At 32.0% G+C, this 17372-nt stretch overlaps 1 protein-coding gene across 18 annotated transcripts in view; it reads left to right on the top strand.

Moving 5' to 3' along the window:
- The window catches only part of LOC106461353 (rho GTPase-activating protein 190-like), a 196619-nt gene that overhangs the window by 146259 nt on the left and 32988 nt on the right, over positions 1-17372 (top strand). For 7 of the 18 annotated variants that reach the window (XM_022388263.1, XM_022388264.1, XM_022388266.1 and 4 more), the window contains 5 exons: positions 1848-1967; positions 4810-4857; positions 8478-8519; positions 14630-14763; positions 16174-16341. In XM_022388263.1, the coding sequence (XP_022243971.1) occupies positions 1848-1967; positions 4810-4857; positions 8478-8519; positions 14630-14763; positions 16174-16341 (512 nt within the window). The remainder of the gene's footprint in view (positions 1-1847; positions 1968-4809; positions 4858-8477; positions 8520-14629; positions 14764-16173; positions 16342-17372) is intronic. The other 11 variants (XM_022388273.1, XM_022388282.1, XM_022388280.1 and 8 more) reach the window with 8 other exon arrangements.

The raw sequence follows: 17372 nt of genomic DNA, 5'->3' as shown, positions 1-17372 counted from the left end.
AACACTACTTGTAGTAAGAGGTTACGTACTACCTACTACTATCTACTACTAGTATATTATTATAAATTAATTTACTTATACGTACGTACTACTACACACACACCACACACACACACACACACACACACACACACACACACACACACATATATATATATATATACAGGGGGGTTCAAAAAAATGTTAACACTTGTATGGGTTTATATTCTTTATTTTCTATGTTTCATACAGTCTCAACTTGCTCTCCAAAAATATGTATGCATGTCTGAAAGCGATCAAACATTGCAGAAGACCTTCCTGTTGTTGGATGACAACTATTTCCTTTGTAATTGTCTGCGACTGATCCAGTTCTGATGAACTTACTGTGCACTTGATAAATAGTCAATCTGGAAGGTGGGTCAGACTTGAAGTATCGATGAAACATCCTTTGTACGATTGTGAACCTCCATATAGGCTGCAACACTCCTTGTTTTCTCTAAACTCAACCTTGTTACCATCATCAGACCCCTGTAACAGCAAATCCCATAGAAGTGTAAACATTTTTTTTTTAATCACCCAGTATGTATACATATATATATATAGGAGAAACACATATGTATTATATTATTATTGTAAGTGAAATTGAAACATAACATCAGATTAAATGTTAGAATTAATATTATATAAGTTTGAAGTTCTTAATTTTATAAAAAAATATTAAACACAACCCCAATATCCTGTAGTGTGAGAATTGTGACATCTTGTTCCTAGTCATTGCCTCTTCTTTAATTTATTTCCCTCCCCTCCGAGAACTAAAATATTTGACATAAAATAGTCTCTATAATATCGTCTAGCTGATGTGATAGAAAATTTTTATATCCTTCAATCTTATTTGTCTAAAGAGCAATCCAATAAAAAATTCAGCTCCCTTCTGTCACATTCTCTCTCTTATAATTTGCTAATAGGTTTCCCTGATGTCCTCCCTTGTTATATTTATAACCAATAGAAAGCCTAGATTTCAACCAATCAATTGCCTTATTTTTTTATCACTTAGAGAGCCAGACAAATTGTGATAGTTACAGAAGAGTCCCAGCTTTTTTTCTTTTTTTTTATATTACTACCATTAGAGATTTTTTCTTGTGGAACCCCTGAAACTAGTCTGCAGAACCTTAGGGTTCAGTGGAACCAAGGTTGAGAAACCCTGATGTAGAACATAAGGAATTGTGCAGTTGTTAGTGAAGGCTGAAGAGATTCTTCTTGCATAACACTGTCCATACAGCAATAAGTTCACAAGGAGAAGTGAAGGAATGGACTTGCTTTAGGAATGCAAAATACAGAATCCTGAAAAAAACAGCCTCCCTGTTTTGAACTTATGCTTGTACCTTTTGTAATGCTTGTAATGCCTTTTGAAATTGACAATATATTTTATTAGTGGGTATACTTGATGTAAAATTGTGCAATATCTTGGCATTATTTGTTTCAGTTATTAAGGAACAAGTGTCACAAAGTATGTAAATTGGTATTTTTGAAATACTTTCACAACCCCACCTCTGCTGCCCAAAGAGATATTTGGTGGTGGTTCCCTTTCTGAAATGGAAAGTAGTGGTATGAGCACTAACACCTACCAGTTTCAACTTTCAACAAAGTATAGTGCATTTTGATGTCTTGACCAGAGTAACATGAAAAAGAGCATTATTAAAACTACATTAGATTAATTTGTATCCTTAATGTTCATCTACCAGTATCTTTGGAAAATATTTAATGAATATCTAAGAAGAAGTATCTTTCTTTCAGAACATGTTAATGGCAGTGTTTTCTATTTTGATATTCTTTAAAATGATTATAACTAATATTTCTTTTCTCTAAAGGCTATGGGACCTATCCCCCACCTCCAGAACCTGCCCCTCCTGATCTCCTTCCATCTCATATAAGGAGGGGACCCTCTATTCCAGTGGGACACCATGCTTCTCGTACCAGTTTGGATGAGGGTACAAACACTGCTTTTGGGTTTCTCTTTTACTAACAAATTTTCTGCTACATTTCTTTTTGCTCAACTGAAAAAATAATTTTCTTCCTATCCTAGCATACATATTACACTTAAAAATGCATGGTTTTTTAACTGAATTTTCAAAACTTGTAGAAAGAAAAATTTATTATGTAAGTTAACCGAGTGATGTTAATATATTCTTTTACATTGCAAAAATTATTGGGCTATGTTGCAGTATTTCAGAAGCTTTAGAATATCTGTTTGTTTGTTTGTTTTCCAAGAAATAATTCCATTAAAAGGTACAAATGTCCCTTTTAAAAATATTAAAGCCTTTTGGCCACCTTTGTGTGATGGTTTAAGATATTGTTTTTTGTAGTATTTTATTTAAACCTTTGTTTAAGGTAAATTGTACTGGTTTTCAAAGCATACTGTATTTTGAATAGGTTATATTAGCTGTTGCCACTTACTTTAGAAAAGTGACTTAATACTTGCAAAATACTAACTTTTATGATTAATAAAACAATCTAAATTTTTGAAATCTTTTTTAAAATATTTAAATCAAATTTTAAAAAAATGACATGAATTTACAAGACTAACAACCTAGTGACAAAGATTCATTTTTTTGTAAAAACATGTTAAAAGATTAATTCCTCTTTTCTTAAATAAGTGAATGTTAAAAATCTAGAAGAGTCAAGGCACAGAACATGTATTAAAGTGAGAATTAGAGAAATAATGAAGGTATTTAATTAAGATTTCACTATAGCTGAACCAATTGGAAATGTATGGTTAAAAAAAATGACAGCCAATAAAACTAGGTGTTAAGAGCTATTTAAGAGACCTTTCTCTTTCATTCTCATTACATCTACAGTTTTTGTATATTGAAAAGGAGAGAGGAGCAAGTTAGGAAATAAAAATAACACAAGCTCTATCAAGTGGGAAGTGAACAAATGTTGTTTTAAACATAAAATCGTTTTCAGAGAAACTATATGAATATGAAATGTGATGCTTATTTTTCTTGACTGTTCTGTTTGTAGTCTTATGTTTAATCCGAGGATTCTAACTTTGTTGATGTTACTGATGTAGAAGTTGTAGGCATATTTAATTTGCTTCCAATTCTGCTGAAATCCCATAAGTACAATTCACATAATATGCACTAAAGTAGTAATTCGTAGAGAATGCAGTATTGCCATACAGCCTTTGAAGGCTTTCTTCTGGAAGTGTAATTAATAACCTGTGTTGTGTTCATTTTTGAAGTCATGATAATACATACCTTTAGTTAGATAGCATAAAAAGTAAAATCGAATGTGTAACTGTTTTTCATTTCGAGATAGCATTATGCAACATCTCCACATATATCAGTTTTTACAGTTGCCGTAATGTTTCCATCTGAAAGCAATACTTGAAAATTTTCATAGTCTCTGTAGATCAGACACTTAAGGTTACTCCATTCTGGTTACTCTTCTCTTCCCTTTTTGTTATGTCACTTATGTTGCATCACATTATTAAAAAAAAATTAGTTTTATTGACACTACACATTGTTTCAGAACCTTCTACTTCGACCAAACCCTAACACCTTTTTTCACACTATTGCTAAATGGCAACAGCCTGTTTTTTCTGCTAGTTAATCATACTTTGCATTTGAATTAGCTTGAATTGTATGTGTTAGTTGGTGTCAGTGTACATATATCAGTTCTTGCTGGTAGCTAATAGTAATTTATAAATGAGTGTTAGTAGTGTCAAACTAAAAGTTTTTATATTTACTAATAGCAATTTGCTTTATAATGCTTGTGCTAGTGTCAGATTACATGTGTTTGTAGTAATTAGTAGTGTGTGCTAATTGTAGACTACTTATTTTGATACCTACTATTATAAAGCTGCTTAAAGTTATGGCTACTACCTTGTCAGTTGGCCTGTGATTTTATTTACTTGTTACTGTTAGTTTCTTTTAAGATATTGGTGAATAAGGATAACAGTCTGACTAAAATATTTCTTTATCTAATAATATTCTGTTTTTGTTAGTAATGGTAGTGGTTTCCTCAATTTTTATCCACAAGTTGTTTATTCTTGATACATGGTGGTGATTTGTCGTAATTTTCATGATTAAAATTTGTCTGCCATCTTTATGCAAGTCTATATTAATAGTTTTGCTTGTGGTTAGCAGTTTGTTTCAAAATGCTTCTGCTTAATGCTAGTAGCCCATGTATTTTCTTTAAAAAATTTACCTTAATTTATACATGCTATTTTGAACTAGCATGAGTGTGCTTGTTTATTAGTGTAAACCTTTTATGTAGCTGAAGGTTAGAAAAGTGCTGTTATTTTTTCCTTTCCTAAAAGGAAATGAACTATTTGGTTTTGCTAAAATTTAGTGCACATAATTACTTTTTTATGTCAAAGCAAGTTGTGCTGATAGTGATGATGCATTTATAATAAATATTATCAACTGCCTTTTACATAATTCAAGTTTGTTTCTTGCCAGTGGAAACAAGTAAGCAACAAGTTCTCACCAAAAATTTCAGTTTTCTATCAAAACTGATATTAACATATTTTTACTTTGCTCTTGGGTCTTATGTAAAATAGTTGTACAAATTAAGACACAAACATGTAAGTGTGGTTTTGTTAAATGCATTATTAAATTGTGGTTTAACTATGGAAGTAACAGTCTGATTATACAGTAGTTAAGTTTACATATTGACCTGAGCATGATTAGTCATATTCTGCCCTCACAACTACTTAATATCTAAATCCCCGTTGTTTGCTAGTAATGGAGATTCTGAAAAGATGTGCTGTTTTACTGATCATTCTTCCCATCTTCATTATGTCTTCCCTTTTCCTTCCTTCCTCAGTGTCGCCTCTCTACCTTGTTGCTGGAATCATGGGCTATTCTTTTGAAAGTGAGTAAAAAAGCTAAACCTAATTACTTTCTTCTCCTGTGTGATAAAGTGAATGTCTGACAATTCCTATCAACTAACAGTATGACATCTTTTTTTGCATGTTTAATTATGGAACTGTTAAGTATTAACTTTAAAGAAGTTTTGTACTGTCATTTTCTATTCATCATTGAATGCTGTTCCTGCAAGAATGCTATGAATTGTCATGAATTCCTTTTGATGGATTATGACTGACTTCATTTATCTGCATGTGCTAGTTGTAACTTCACAGCTACATATGGAACAGTATGTCTTATGTTAGGGGAAAATAATATATATTGATAAAAAAAAACTTTTTGCGGCTAAATTTTTATTGATAATAATGCATATTTGTAATTAAATGCAGTTATTTTATCTTTTTGTGTGATCTCATCAGTGTTGGTGAATTTAAATCTAGTCTAGGAGATGTAACAAAACTTCATCTTCAGATTAAAGGTTTTCTATCTGTGGGTACAGTAGGTATATTCTTAATAGATTTTTCATATAAACAATTATATCATCAAAGGTGGACAAAGTAGGTTATTATAACTATTCGATCAGATCTGAACAGAAGAAAAAATTGACACATCTGAACTGTTTTTATATTATTATTAAACTTTTAAAAGCTATGAGAGTAAAACAGTGATAGCTATACTGAAGTACAGAAACTTGAATTTCAACTAATTCATTGTTTAAACATTTGTTTAAAAAGCATTTGAATAATTGATTAAAAGCAACAAAAAATGCTAATAATGGGTGTAGAATTTGTATTGCTTGATGCCCAGGACAACTTTTTTACTTCCCTTTTGAACTAGAATTAGTTTTTTATATTGTTCATTCTGTTGCTATAAAAACACTGGTTAGATTTCTCTAGGGAGCCACACAAGTTCCCCAAAATTCTGAACAGTGAAAATCTAGCAATTACACACAAACATACTTGTAAAGCTCAAACCAAAACTATTATAAACAATTATACATACCTGATTAGTTCACAAACTCTTAGTCACACACACACAGTAACAGTCATATTTAGATTATTACATTGCTTTTGTTGATAACAAGAGCCCAGTAACATTTGACTGCGAGTTATTGAAAGAATGTATAACACAATAAAAATTGCAAAAAGTTTTAAACTCTGATATAAATATGTCAAACACCACTTTAGTTCTTGGCAGCATTAATGTAAACTATTTCTGTTTTCAATTTTTACATATGGACTGCATATGGTGTGCTGTAACATCCTAATGACTCAATTTTGAAAACCATAAAATACTTGAAGAGCATAGATGCAAAATGCAATATACATTGTTCTTAACAATGGCATTATATTTAATGTGTTTATTGTTAAGTAAGAGCAATATTCTAAAAGTTATATTCTACTTTTTGAGTTGTGTTTTATGTGATGGGGTGGAAGCAAGTAGATCTTTATTAGCATTTTGTTCTTTGGACAAGAAATTTTCCCAAAATTTTCACACCACTGGCAAATTCACTTTAAAGAGTTATTTTAACTGTATAATTGCTAACAAGTAAATCAGAATCCAAAAATAATATGCAAGGCCAAAAGATGGTTTTATATTTTTAATTATTTAGCATGACAAAATATTTAACTTCTGAAATGAGTCCTAGAATATTGTAAGCATGAGCTGTCATTGTACAGAAATCAATAATATGGTTGGTAGGAAATTAATATAGGGAATTTATTTTGAAGTTGAAGAATGGTAATGAAAAATCTTGTCTTTCTAAAACATAAAATTTTATTTGGCCTTTTTTTTCATCTGAATGTTTTAATTTTACACCAAGATCTGGTTTAAAACAAACTTAGATATCAGTTAAAACTTTCTTTTATCAATCCAAATTTCATGATACATAGGGCTTACAATGAACATTGGAACCACTTTGAGTGATTTGTAGGGCCACTATCTTTTGCTTATTCATTTATAAACTAGAGGCTAACACCAGGCAAATGAGAAAATCTTGTTTCATGGCCATTGCTTACATCATTATTATGAGGAAGTTATGCTGTTAAGCTTGAAGTTTAACATGGTTCAACAGTAATAATGTATTTCCAGTGTATATGTAATGGTAAAGCACACCTACCATTAATTGTTTGTGATTATTAAAATCGGCATTCCTAATAGTACTAGAAATGATGAACTTTATCATGTCCAATTGTCATATTGGTATCCTTCAGGTGCTGGATCTGGCATTTGCATATCCCTGATCATTGTAATGTTAATTAGCTGTGTTATATCCATGTTGTAATATTGAAATGGTAGTTTATAATGTTTTACAATCCTACCAAAAGTAAAGTTAGAATACAGTTTAAAAGTCTATTACCTTCAGACATAGTTCTGATTTATAGAATATGAAGTTTGCACTTACTTAGTTTTGTGTTGGTTAGCAAATACAGAGAAAAGTTGGTTAAACAACTGCATAAATTGTTTTTTTTTTTCAAAACTATCACTGTTAAGCACAAGAAGAATTTAACTTAAATTTTTATATATATATATATGTATTAAATTTTCAGTTTCTATTCAAAATCATATAAATAAATGTTAAATTCTGTTGGAATTTAAAAATACACAAGTCTTTACCAATTGTCAACGAAAAAAAATTTTACCTATATTTCTTAATAGTATAAATATAACTGTTTTTGTTGGGCTTAGGATTCTTCTACAGTAGGTGTCTGTAAGTTGTTAGTGATAAATTCAATGATGAATAAACAGTACGCACTTCACTTGTTTTCAAAATAATATATATATTCAGAACAACTTAAACGTATGTACAACAAATTCTTAAAACTATAGATATTATAGGCATATCATAAACACTATATATATAGTTCTATTCTTCTTGTCAAAGGTTCACTTAGGCCTATTCAATTACTTTAGAATTTCAGTTGACAAGCCTATTTTATCTATTACTATTGCAATGTTATTCTGTGTGTGATTCACTTACAATTCTTATCTTCTTTTCTACTGTTAGTCTTACTCCAACATGTTAAATGTTATGCCTATGTCACTCGTTAGGACTATCACTTCCACGATACTTTACTTTCCTTTGCTATTATCTGTCTGCTGCTTCCTGCTTGTCTCACTCTATTTATATCTCTATTACCCAATCATCTGTCTGTTTTCTATATTCTCAATGTCAATGTATTGCACATGACGTTCAATAGTCTCAACATCAATGAATTATTAACAATACTTCCTACAATCATCTGCTTTTAATTCTTATTATAACAAAACTAAACAGTAATAAAATATTGACTCACAAAAACAAATCAATCAACATCTTTTTAACTAAACAGTCTTTTATATCATGATAAATTCATAGAGATAAAAAGATACCTTGCTTTTACAGAAATCACATAAAGAGTGAACAATATATATATATATATTTATATATATATATCTTTCAAAAATTTGAAATAATTAAAAACCCATTTATTTGATATGTATTTTGAACTTGGAAATTATCATTCTCAAGGATATTGCAAAACTTGCTTAGATTTTTTGTAATGATTAATTGTTATGATAGAGTATATGTTACATATATTGTAAGTTTACACAAAATGAGTGTGAAATTTGTCTCACTGCAAGCAGCTGATGATGGGGGATCACAGGATTCTTTAAACAGAGAACCAGGTATTATTATTTTTATTAGGAAATGTATGTACCAGAAGCTATCTTGTATAGAAATATGAAAGAATGATTAAAACTTTAAGGATCAATTATTAACCTGGGTTATTTTATCTGGAAAACATGTATTTTAACCTTCTCGCTACAGGCAGGTCAAAATGCACATGTCAGGGCTTTTTTTTTAAAAAGAGTTACATTCAAAATTTAATTAAATTACTTTATTATCATTGTATGTGAATAAACTTGGCATCAAACTGTTGTTAATAAATCAAATTTGAATATTGTATAAGTTTTAAGTTCCTAATTTTATTTGGAAATATTTTTCAAAATCCTCAGTCTTGTCTTGTATGAGAATTGGGACATTTGTTCTCTAGGTCGTCCCTCTTTAACTTATTTAGCACCTCTCCAAAAAGTATGGAATTGAACATAAATTAGTTTTTGTAATATAGATATTATTCAGGCAAAGCATAATTTCCATAGCATTCAATCTTGTTTGTTTACGGAGATATAAACTAGAAAATCAGACCCACTTCTCATGTCCACCTGTCGCATAATTTCTTTCATAAATTGCCAGTAGTTCTCTCTGATGTTTTAGACTATATTATTTATAACCAATAGAAAGCTGAAGATTTTAAAGGCTCTTATTGCATAGTTAGAAAGCAAGAAAAGTTATGACAGGTATAGGACATTGTCTGCTTTTTTACATGTTATTATTCTGTATTCTTAAGTGCATTATTTAATTAGATTAAAAAAAATTAAGTATAGTAGTATCATTAATATAACAAGGTAGGCTTAAGTTTCATCAACGGTTGACAGCAAAAAGAAAAAGAAAAGACCCCGGTAAGTACCATATTTCTTGATTTTCATCTTAATTATTTATTTATTATCATAAAAGTAACTAAAAATGTAAAAATTGAAAACTTATTTGGTTAGATTAGGTAAGATAATGAAAATTGATAATAATAATTCTTCATGAGGTATACTCGCAAGCAACTCGTGTATTTTGTAATTCGATCAGGTAACATGAACAGCATGTTTGCTGAGTGATTTACAATTTGTGTGGCAGGACTGTTAGTTAAACATGGTTCAAAAGGCAAAACAATAAAATTAGTATAAAGATATGTATACTGTTATGAGCTTTAAGCTATTTAGTTGTAGTTTCATGTGACAATTTGCAGTCATTCTATGAAGAAGAAATAGGTAATTTAGATTTTTTTACTGAAAAGAAACTGATATTTATTTTTAGAAAAATACTTCATTAAAAATTATATTTTTTGTGTGTACAAAAGACTTGTAATGTTTACTAAAAGCTTGAAAAATTTTGTGAAGATACCCAACCATATTAAAATTTATAGTATGGAAACTTTGATAATCATTTTGGGGTCACCAGGTCATTTAATTCACCGATCCCAGAGCGAGAGGGTTAAATGGTATTTCAAGCTACGTTTTGTTGTTGACAAAAAATAATGTATTTTAAGTTATTGGTTTTCTACCTTATTTTATATTCACACACACATGTATTGTAAGTGGTGTTTTCCATAATATTGTTCATAGTAAAATTTGCTATGTGGAAGATGTGTATTTATAAAATCATTTTTAATATTGCATTCTCCTGTTTTTGTACTAAGAACAGTTTATAAGAGCATACTGATAGAATTTTGTGTGACATTAGCACAATATTTTTCTTGTAATTTGTGGTATTGCAAGTTTGTGGCAGTTATTTTAGCATCACTACATCTGTGCACTTCAATTTATAGATATATTAATCTCTAACTGTAATTCTGACATAATATCTTACGTCTGATCACAAAAAGATTTCACTACTTGGACTTCCCTCTATCAATGCAAATTTTCACTGGCCATTAGCCTTGCTACTCCCACTTATTACTGCATATTAACATCCAAATGATCATGCAGCAACCCTCCACCAATAGAAGTGCGGCACTACCCCTATCGTAACTAGCACCATCTCTAATTATACACATGTTAATCACTTCCCGATTGGCAGTCCTACTGATTAGATGTGATTTTTGCTAATTAAACTGTCCACATGTTTTTACTTTTGTGAATTTCTACTTCAGTTAATTTGTTATTTCTTGGAAAGTTACGATTTATTTTATTTTATCTTCACTCCTCTTTCAATTTTGGGAGTTATGCACTCACAGATTCGGGTGGTCACGACTATGACAGTTCTTACTGAGATAGCTGTATTACCAACCACGTCTAACATGTTGAAACCATGATTCTCGACCAATGAAGTGATGATTCTGATTCATCAGGAGTTGGCCAATTTCATGCAACAATTAGAACACAGTTTTCTGTGATCTTTCAGTTTTGGATTTGGACATCCTTTTCCCCCCTTCTTAGTATGCCTCTTAGTTATATGTCGTTTTGGGGGACTTGCTCAGAGATCTTTTTCTCCTTTGGTGCATTTGTTATTTAGTTATGTTCTGTATTTATCACCCATTTCCCATGTTCAGCTCCTGCCCTTCTCTGAACTGAGCCATTGGGTCATTATTTAGTGTTTTCTTCTCCCCTGGATATTGGGGTTCATGCAAGATGTTTTAGTGGGACCAAACTCCTTCAATTTGCCTACTTTTGGAGGCCCTTTGTAGTCAATCCATGGATTCTGAAAGTGATTTCAGTACATCTGTCCTCTATTTCCATTCATCTCCTCTGTTGTCTCACAACCTATTCTGTTCCATCTTTTTCCTACCTTCATGACTGTTCCAATCCCACCCACCTCTCTTGTCCAGTCAGGGCTCTCCAAGGGTATATGACACATACTGCTTCCTTCCGTGGTTTCCAAGTCTGTTTGTTTCTTCAATGAAATCCTCACCACTCCTGTAATCCTTTTACCATTACCCTTCTGTGTTGAATTTGCAAGTTCATTCACCTTGCATTTTCTTCCCTTTTTCCTGATATTGGTCACTTTTTTCATGTTTTTCTTCCATCAGATCCATCTCTTTACCATGCCCCTGGCTCCACATTTCCATCTTCCCATGGAAGACAACATCAGTGCTGTAACTGTTTGTCTGTGGTGGTAAGTACTCCTCTCATTTTTCTTTGCAGTGGTCTTTATTGCATATTTGGATCCTACTCTTGGGTGATTGTTGCCTGACCAGGTATAATTAGTCTTAAATCCTCACCGTATGACCTGTGAACATGCTAGATAACTGTGACGTTGAGAATCTTCCTACTGCGGACCTGATAAACCATTCTAGAGGCTGCCAGGTGTTGGTTGATTGACTCAATCAAGGTGTTCTCTGTGGTTTCAAAATACAATGTCATAACACTTATCCAGGTCATATTACACCCACCATTAAGATGGGGTGTTCCGCAGGACCACTTGCAGGTATACCTCGTGGTCTTATGCTTCATAAATATTTGTCCCGGTTCATACACTCGTGGACTAACATGAGCAAAGCAGACAGAGATTACTGCCCATCTCTGATAATCTGTGATATTTGAGGCTCTTCCAATAATGGACCTGATGTACAATTCCAGACATTGCCAGGTGTTGAATGATGCACTCCATCAATGTGATCGCTCTGCTTTTCAAAATATGGTATTGCAAGTCACTCATTGCACTGTCTCCGGTGCTGTGGTCCTCTGGACTTTTCAATACACCTTTTTCCTTCCTCCTTCTAGTGGAGTATGGAAGTCCTTGCCACTTACTAGTTCCTAGCTGCTGGGGTGGTGGACCATGAAGGCCTGTCCTGCTCAGTGTGCACAATACCACTCAGTTTGAGGGTGGGGGAATTCTGTGGATGTAAATGGTGTGACGACCTTCCTGCTGCAGACCTGTTGTACAATTCCAGATGCTGCCAGTTGTTGGATGTAGCACTCTGCCATGTATATATTGTAGTTTGCCCCTCCAGCTGAGATGTCTACCTTCCTCTCAATGTCGGTTCCTATGGATTGGGTGTTGGTCACAGACAGTCCAGGTATATAAATCCTCACATGTTTGGCTGGTACCCTCCTCCTGGATGTTAAATTCCCAATGCTGCCACGTTTTGGACTGAATATGCAACTCCAAACTTGTGGTTTCTCTTCCTGTTTTCCACTGGATGTCAGTTCCTGGTTGATCTCATGTTGATTGTAGCTGGACGAGACACATGATTTTCAATTTTGTAAGGCTAGGTACCCTCCTCCTACCATGTATTGGACAAAAAATTTCCATTGCTGTCAGGTTTTCGATTGGAGGTGAATACCCACCTGGGTTCGCCTACTTCCTACCATCTGCTAGATTTTGGTTCCTTGTGGATCCGGTGTTGGAAGTGCATACATGTGGAGATTTGTTCATGATACGGGACTCTTTTTCCATGTTGATACCTGGTTTTGAGGTGAAAGGTAGAGGACCCTTTTCCTACTGCAGAACTGATGTACAATTCAAGATGCTGTCAGGTGTTGGTTGAGGTCAAACTCTCATTTACAATCTGTTGCACCCTAGCTAATCTACACCAGGGATCCTATTATTTCTGTATTTTTATTGGGCCCCTCCAAATTCCTGCCCTTTACATTTTGGTGACGCATTACTAAATGGCGAAGAGTATACCTGGCTCAGAAGTGATGTGGTCTCCCACTGGTGTATTGTTTTAATTCCTTATCACACATCATGGTCTTCCTTTGGGTGCATCTAAAGGGGGATCATCTTCTCAATGACCCTCCACCAGTTCAATATGGGATTCTAGCTTTTTGTGAGAGGAAGTAAGATATTGGATCGGAAGTTAACATTTTCCTCCCCTGAAAATATAATTCTGATAGATGCTTACCTCTTCTCACATTTCCCACCCATCTTCTCCACTTTCGGTGTGTTTTGCTTTGGCTAGTTATGACTAATCTTGGAGTGATTGACATGTGTATGATAGGGATAGTGTCCCACTCCTGTTGGTGGAGGGTTGCTGCATGATCATTTGCATGTTAGTATGCAGTAATAAGTGGGAGAGAAGCAAGGCTAGTGGCGAGCAAAAATTTGCACCAATAAAGGATAGTAGAAGTCGAGAAAGCTTTTTGTGAGGAAAGTATATATTGGAAATACGTATTCAGTTTAGGAAAATGTTAACTTGTGTGTCTGGAAACAGCTGGACGAAAGAGCACATTGTAAAGTTATTTGTAAATCGTGATATTGGAGGAAAGAAAATTTCTGTCTGTAATTGTAACCCAGTGCTTTGACATAGGTAATTAAAGCTGGGCATTTACTAGTATTTGCTAATCGATTTATTGAAAGCCACTTTAATTGATTACATTTGATTAATCAATTAGTACAGTGTTCCTCAAACCACTGTATATATGAGGAAAAAAGTGGCAGTGGTTGCTTCTAGCCAATTGACTTCCATCTAGTCAACTGAATCACAAACTTGAACTACAATACAGACTATCAATTTAATCATAATTTTGATTAAACAGTTAGTTTACGTGACAGTAATTGATGTAATGGCTACTCATAGGTAATCGATCAGTCAATTAAATTGTCTAGTTCTATAGATGAAAAATAAAATTATTTTAACATTTGTTACAAAATATTTTCATTCTAACGGACTTGATTTGTGCTCAATTGTTTAGTTTTAGATGTGAAACATTTTAGCACTTAGGTTTTTTAAATATGGGTGTCAATATTTTGAATAAAAGAATATTTCAAAAGTTTAGACACATGCATGATTTTTTATAATGCTACAACTAGGTGTTCTTCATAGCCATATAGGCCTGAATTTCTTCTTGTGCATATTTCTATGCTTGGCTTTAAATTGTATCACCCATTATTAATATGTTCACAAACCACATATCCTGTTTACATTACATATCTTTTAATTTATATTGTGTCTTTATGATTAATATGCATGTGACTGTATATGTAGTTTGTATGTATATCTCAGATGCCCTTTCATTTAGTCTTTCTTGCTCAATATAACAAGTACAGCATAATAAGGCCAGTATACACTTCATCATTAATTTGCCACATACCCAATGAATGCATACTGTATAACAAAATGATTACTATAAATTTTCAAAATGCTTTCATCAGAGAATAAGTAAGTATGTGAAAGTAACTTTTGTATTGAGAAGAATTTTATTTTGGTATATTAATATTACATTCATGTTGATGGAAATTTCAGGTTGGATAGACAACAGGATATTTGAACAGGAATTAAGAGCACGGGAATGGCTTGATAATGAGGTGTATCACACGTATCATTCTAGACATCACAAGACTCCACCACCTCTTAAACCTAAGCCAGGGAAACAAAAGGTAAGTTTTATGTCATATTATAATCAACAACCTATATGTATTTTTTAACAAGTGAAATTTTCTACCATTGGAAATATGCATTTTTCTTGTTTTTATTTATTTTACGTACTGGTAGCATTGACTTGTTACTGAGGCTCCAACACCTGCATTTTCAAACTGTAATGTGCAAGTTTTCATAAAATTTCTAGTTTTAGGTATGCAAGACTTGTTTAATCTAATGCATGAATATTTTTGAGAATATAAAGACATTGGAATGTCATAAGACTATAGAAAGCATTATAGAGCTGAGTTTATCAGTTTTCAGGTTTGTTTTTTATTCATTTTTTTTTAAAGTAAAGTAAGCAAAGGTAAATAAAATATCATTTTAAAAATTGTAGATGCAAATCATGATGAATGTCTTAAAAATCTTTCTCACAACATGCACTCATTTGCCAGTTATGAACTACTCATAACTTATTTTTTAACCTAAAAATTTTTTTTCTTGCCATAAACCTTTTATCATATCTTTGTTGAAGAAAAGTTTGGTGTTGCTCCTAAACAGATTGCCAATTCACTTATCAAGCAGTTGAACGTGGACATTCAAGTGATATCACATTTATTGGATTGTCTATTTAGTTCTATTAGATTGCAAGATCTAAAGCTTTAAATTCCCAAATGTTCCAAAATTGTTTAGTGATACTAGTTTCATTCTCAGATCGAAAAGGTCAATGATCTGAAATAGTTCTTTTGATATTCTTGAAATTGTGTATTGATGTTGTTAAAAACAAAACATTCCTGTATCATTATCATTTTCTAAACAGGGGTCATGAGATGGAATAATATGTAAATAAATCTAATGGTATATATTCAAACAGTAAATGATAATAAACTCCAGAAGAAGGTTATATTTATTTCATTCAGAGTTCCATTTCTATTTACAATGCTGGACTCGCAATGACTGTACAGTATAAAATTGGACATATATTAATCTTGAAAACAAAAGGTGCACACAAATCTTTAGATTAAACAACTAATAATTCTAGAAAACTAAACAATGAGCAGATTAAAATATTTTTCTGGATTTTGTGGCATTTAATTGAAGCAGTTTGGTTTGCTATCATTCTCATCTGCAGTTCATTGAGTGTGTGTACAGCAGGGATCAAAGTGTGTATGACATGACCTTTCTACAGAAAGTTAAATTAAACAAATTTATTATTAATGTATGTCACTAAATATGTTTGTTTTTTCATGTATATTCCTTGGTAGAAGAGCAAGAAACAAGTTTAATATGAACAAGTTTTTATTTGTATACTTCTAATTCACATATTTGCACTAGCATATATTTTTTGTATGGATAATTTTAATTCAGTAATGTATTATCCAAAATTAAGTATTTTGTTTTGATGCATACTTTTTATTTTATTTCCCTAGCCAGGAAAGTTAAACCTTCAGCAGTTCAATAACATTACTGATGCTATTGCAAAGTTTAACCTGACTGCTCAGAGAGGTGGAAGCTCGCATACCAAGGTTGGCATGTTACCTGCCCCCTTAGCTACCCCAGAGAGCATAGATTTAGCTAGTGATTATGCACAAGTCAAGGTAGGTCCATATCTGCATCTGTTGGTCCTTAGTCATCAAAAAAGGATGGTAGTCAAATTTCTTAGGATTTCTTCTTGATTTGTTTTGAGAGAAAAATATGTGGGTTAGTATTATTCATGCTTCCTAGAGAAACTTTAGATTTTATTATGATTTTGACCTTTAAGAGCTGTTACCAACTTAATAAAATTCTAGAATTTTGCTACAGGATGATACAATTTGGGTGTTCCAAAATACAGATTTATTGCTTTTAAGATGACCAGTATAGTCAGTCCATTTATATGCATGCTATAGGAACACAGCAGTATGGGGTAAATTGTTTAAAAGAAATGTATGAAAATAAATCCCCCCCCCCCCCCATGTTTCATATTTTAAAAAAATGAGCATATTAGGATTTCTAACATGGGGTTGGCTGTGTAGATTTTTTTAAATAAACATTAATGTGAGTTTTAATTTTATTATTTTATATCATTTTTTTGTTAATGATTTGTTGATGCAGTGCAAGTTATATTTACACCATGTAAAGCAATATATGAAGTAAGTAACATTTTTGATCTCATAAAACTTTGTAGCACATGTTTAACAGAGATGAAAGTATATTTATTAGGATATTTGATTTCATTATATTTCTGCATAAATTTTGTATTTAAATTATTATAATGTGAAAGAGCTGTGGTAGTAAGTAACAATATGTTTTAAAGGTAAAGTATTTCTTTAGTATTATTTTTAGTATGCCAGAACTTAATTGTTACTGGTTTCCACCTCATAGTTTGTGCAACATAGCTGCATATATAGCCAGTATTTTAAAGTGTCAGTAAGTTCAAAACTAGTGTTTTTTTTAAAACAGTTCAGTCTAAAAATGTTTAAATCAAAGTTTACGCTATTGAAGTAAATATCTCTTAGTAAAATTGATTTAAAGGGAGAAAGTTTGTGTGAAAAAATTATGTTGTAAAAATCATAAATATAGAAATAACAATTTATGTACATTAATATATTTTTACAGCTTTAGTTTTTTTCAGTTATCTGGTTTATGT

This window comes from Limulus polyphemus, unplaced genomic scaffold, assembly GCF_000517525.1.
Source record: "Limulus polyphemus unplaced genomic scaffold, Limulus_polyphemus-2.1.2 Scaffold941, whole genome shotgun sequence".
Lineage (NCBI taxonomy): Eukaryota > Metazoa > Arthropoda > Merostomata > Xiphosura > Limulidae > Limulus > Limulus polyphemus.
The sequence above is the reverse complement of the archived record's forward strand: the minus strand, read 5'-3'. Positions and strand labels throughout refer to the sequence as shown.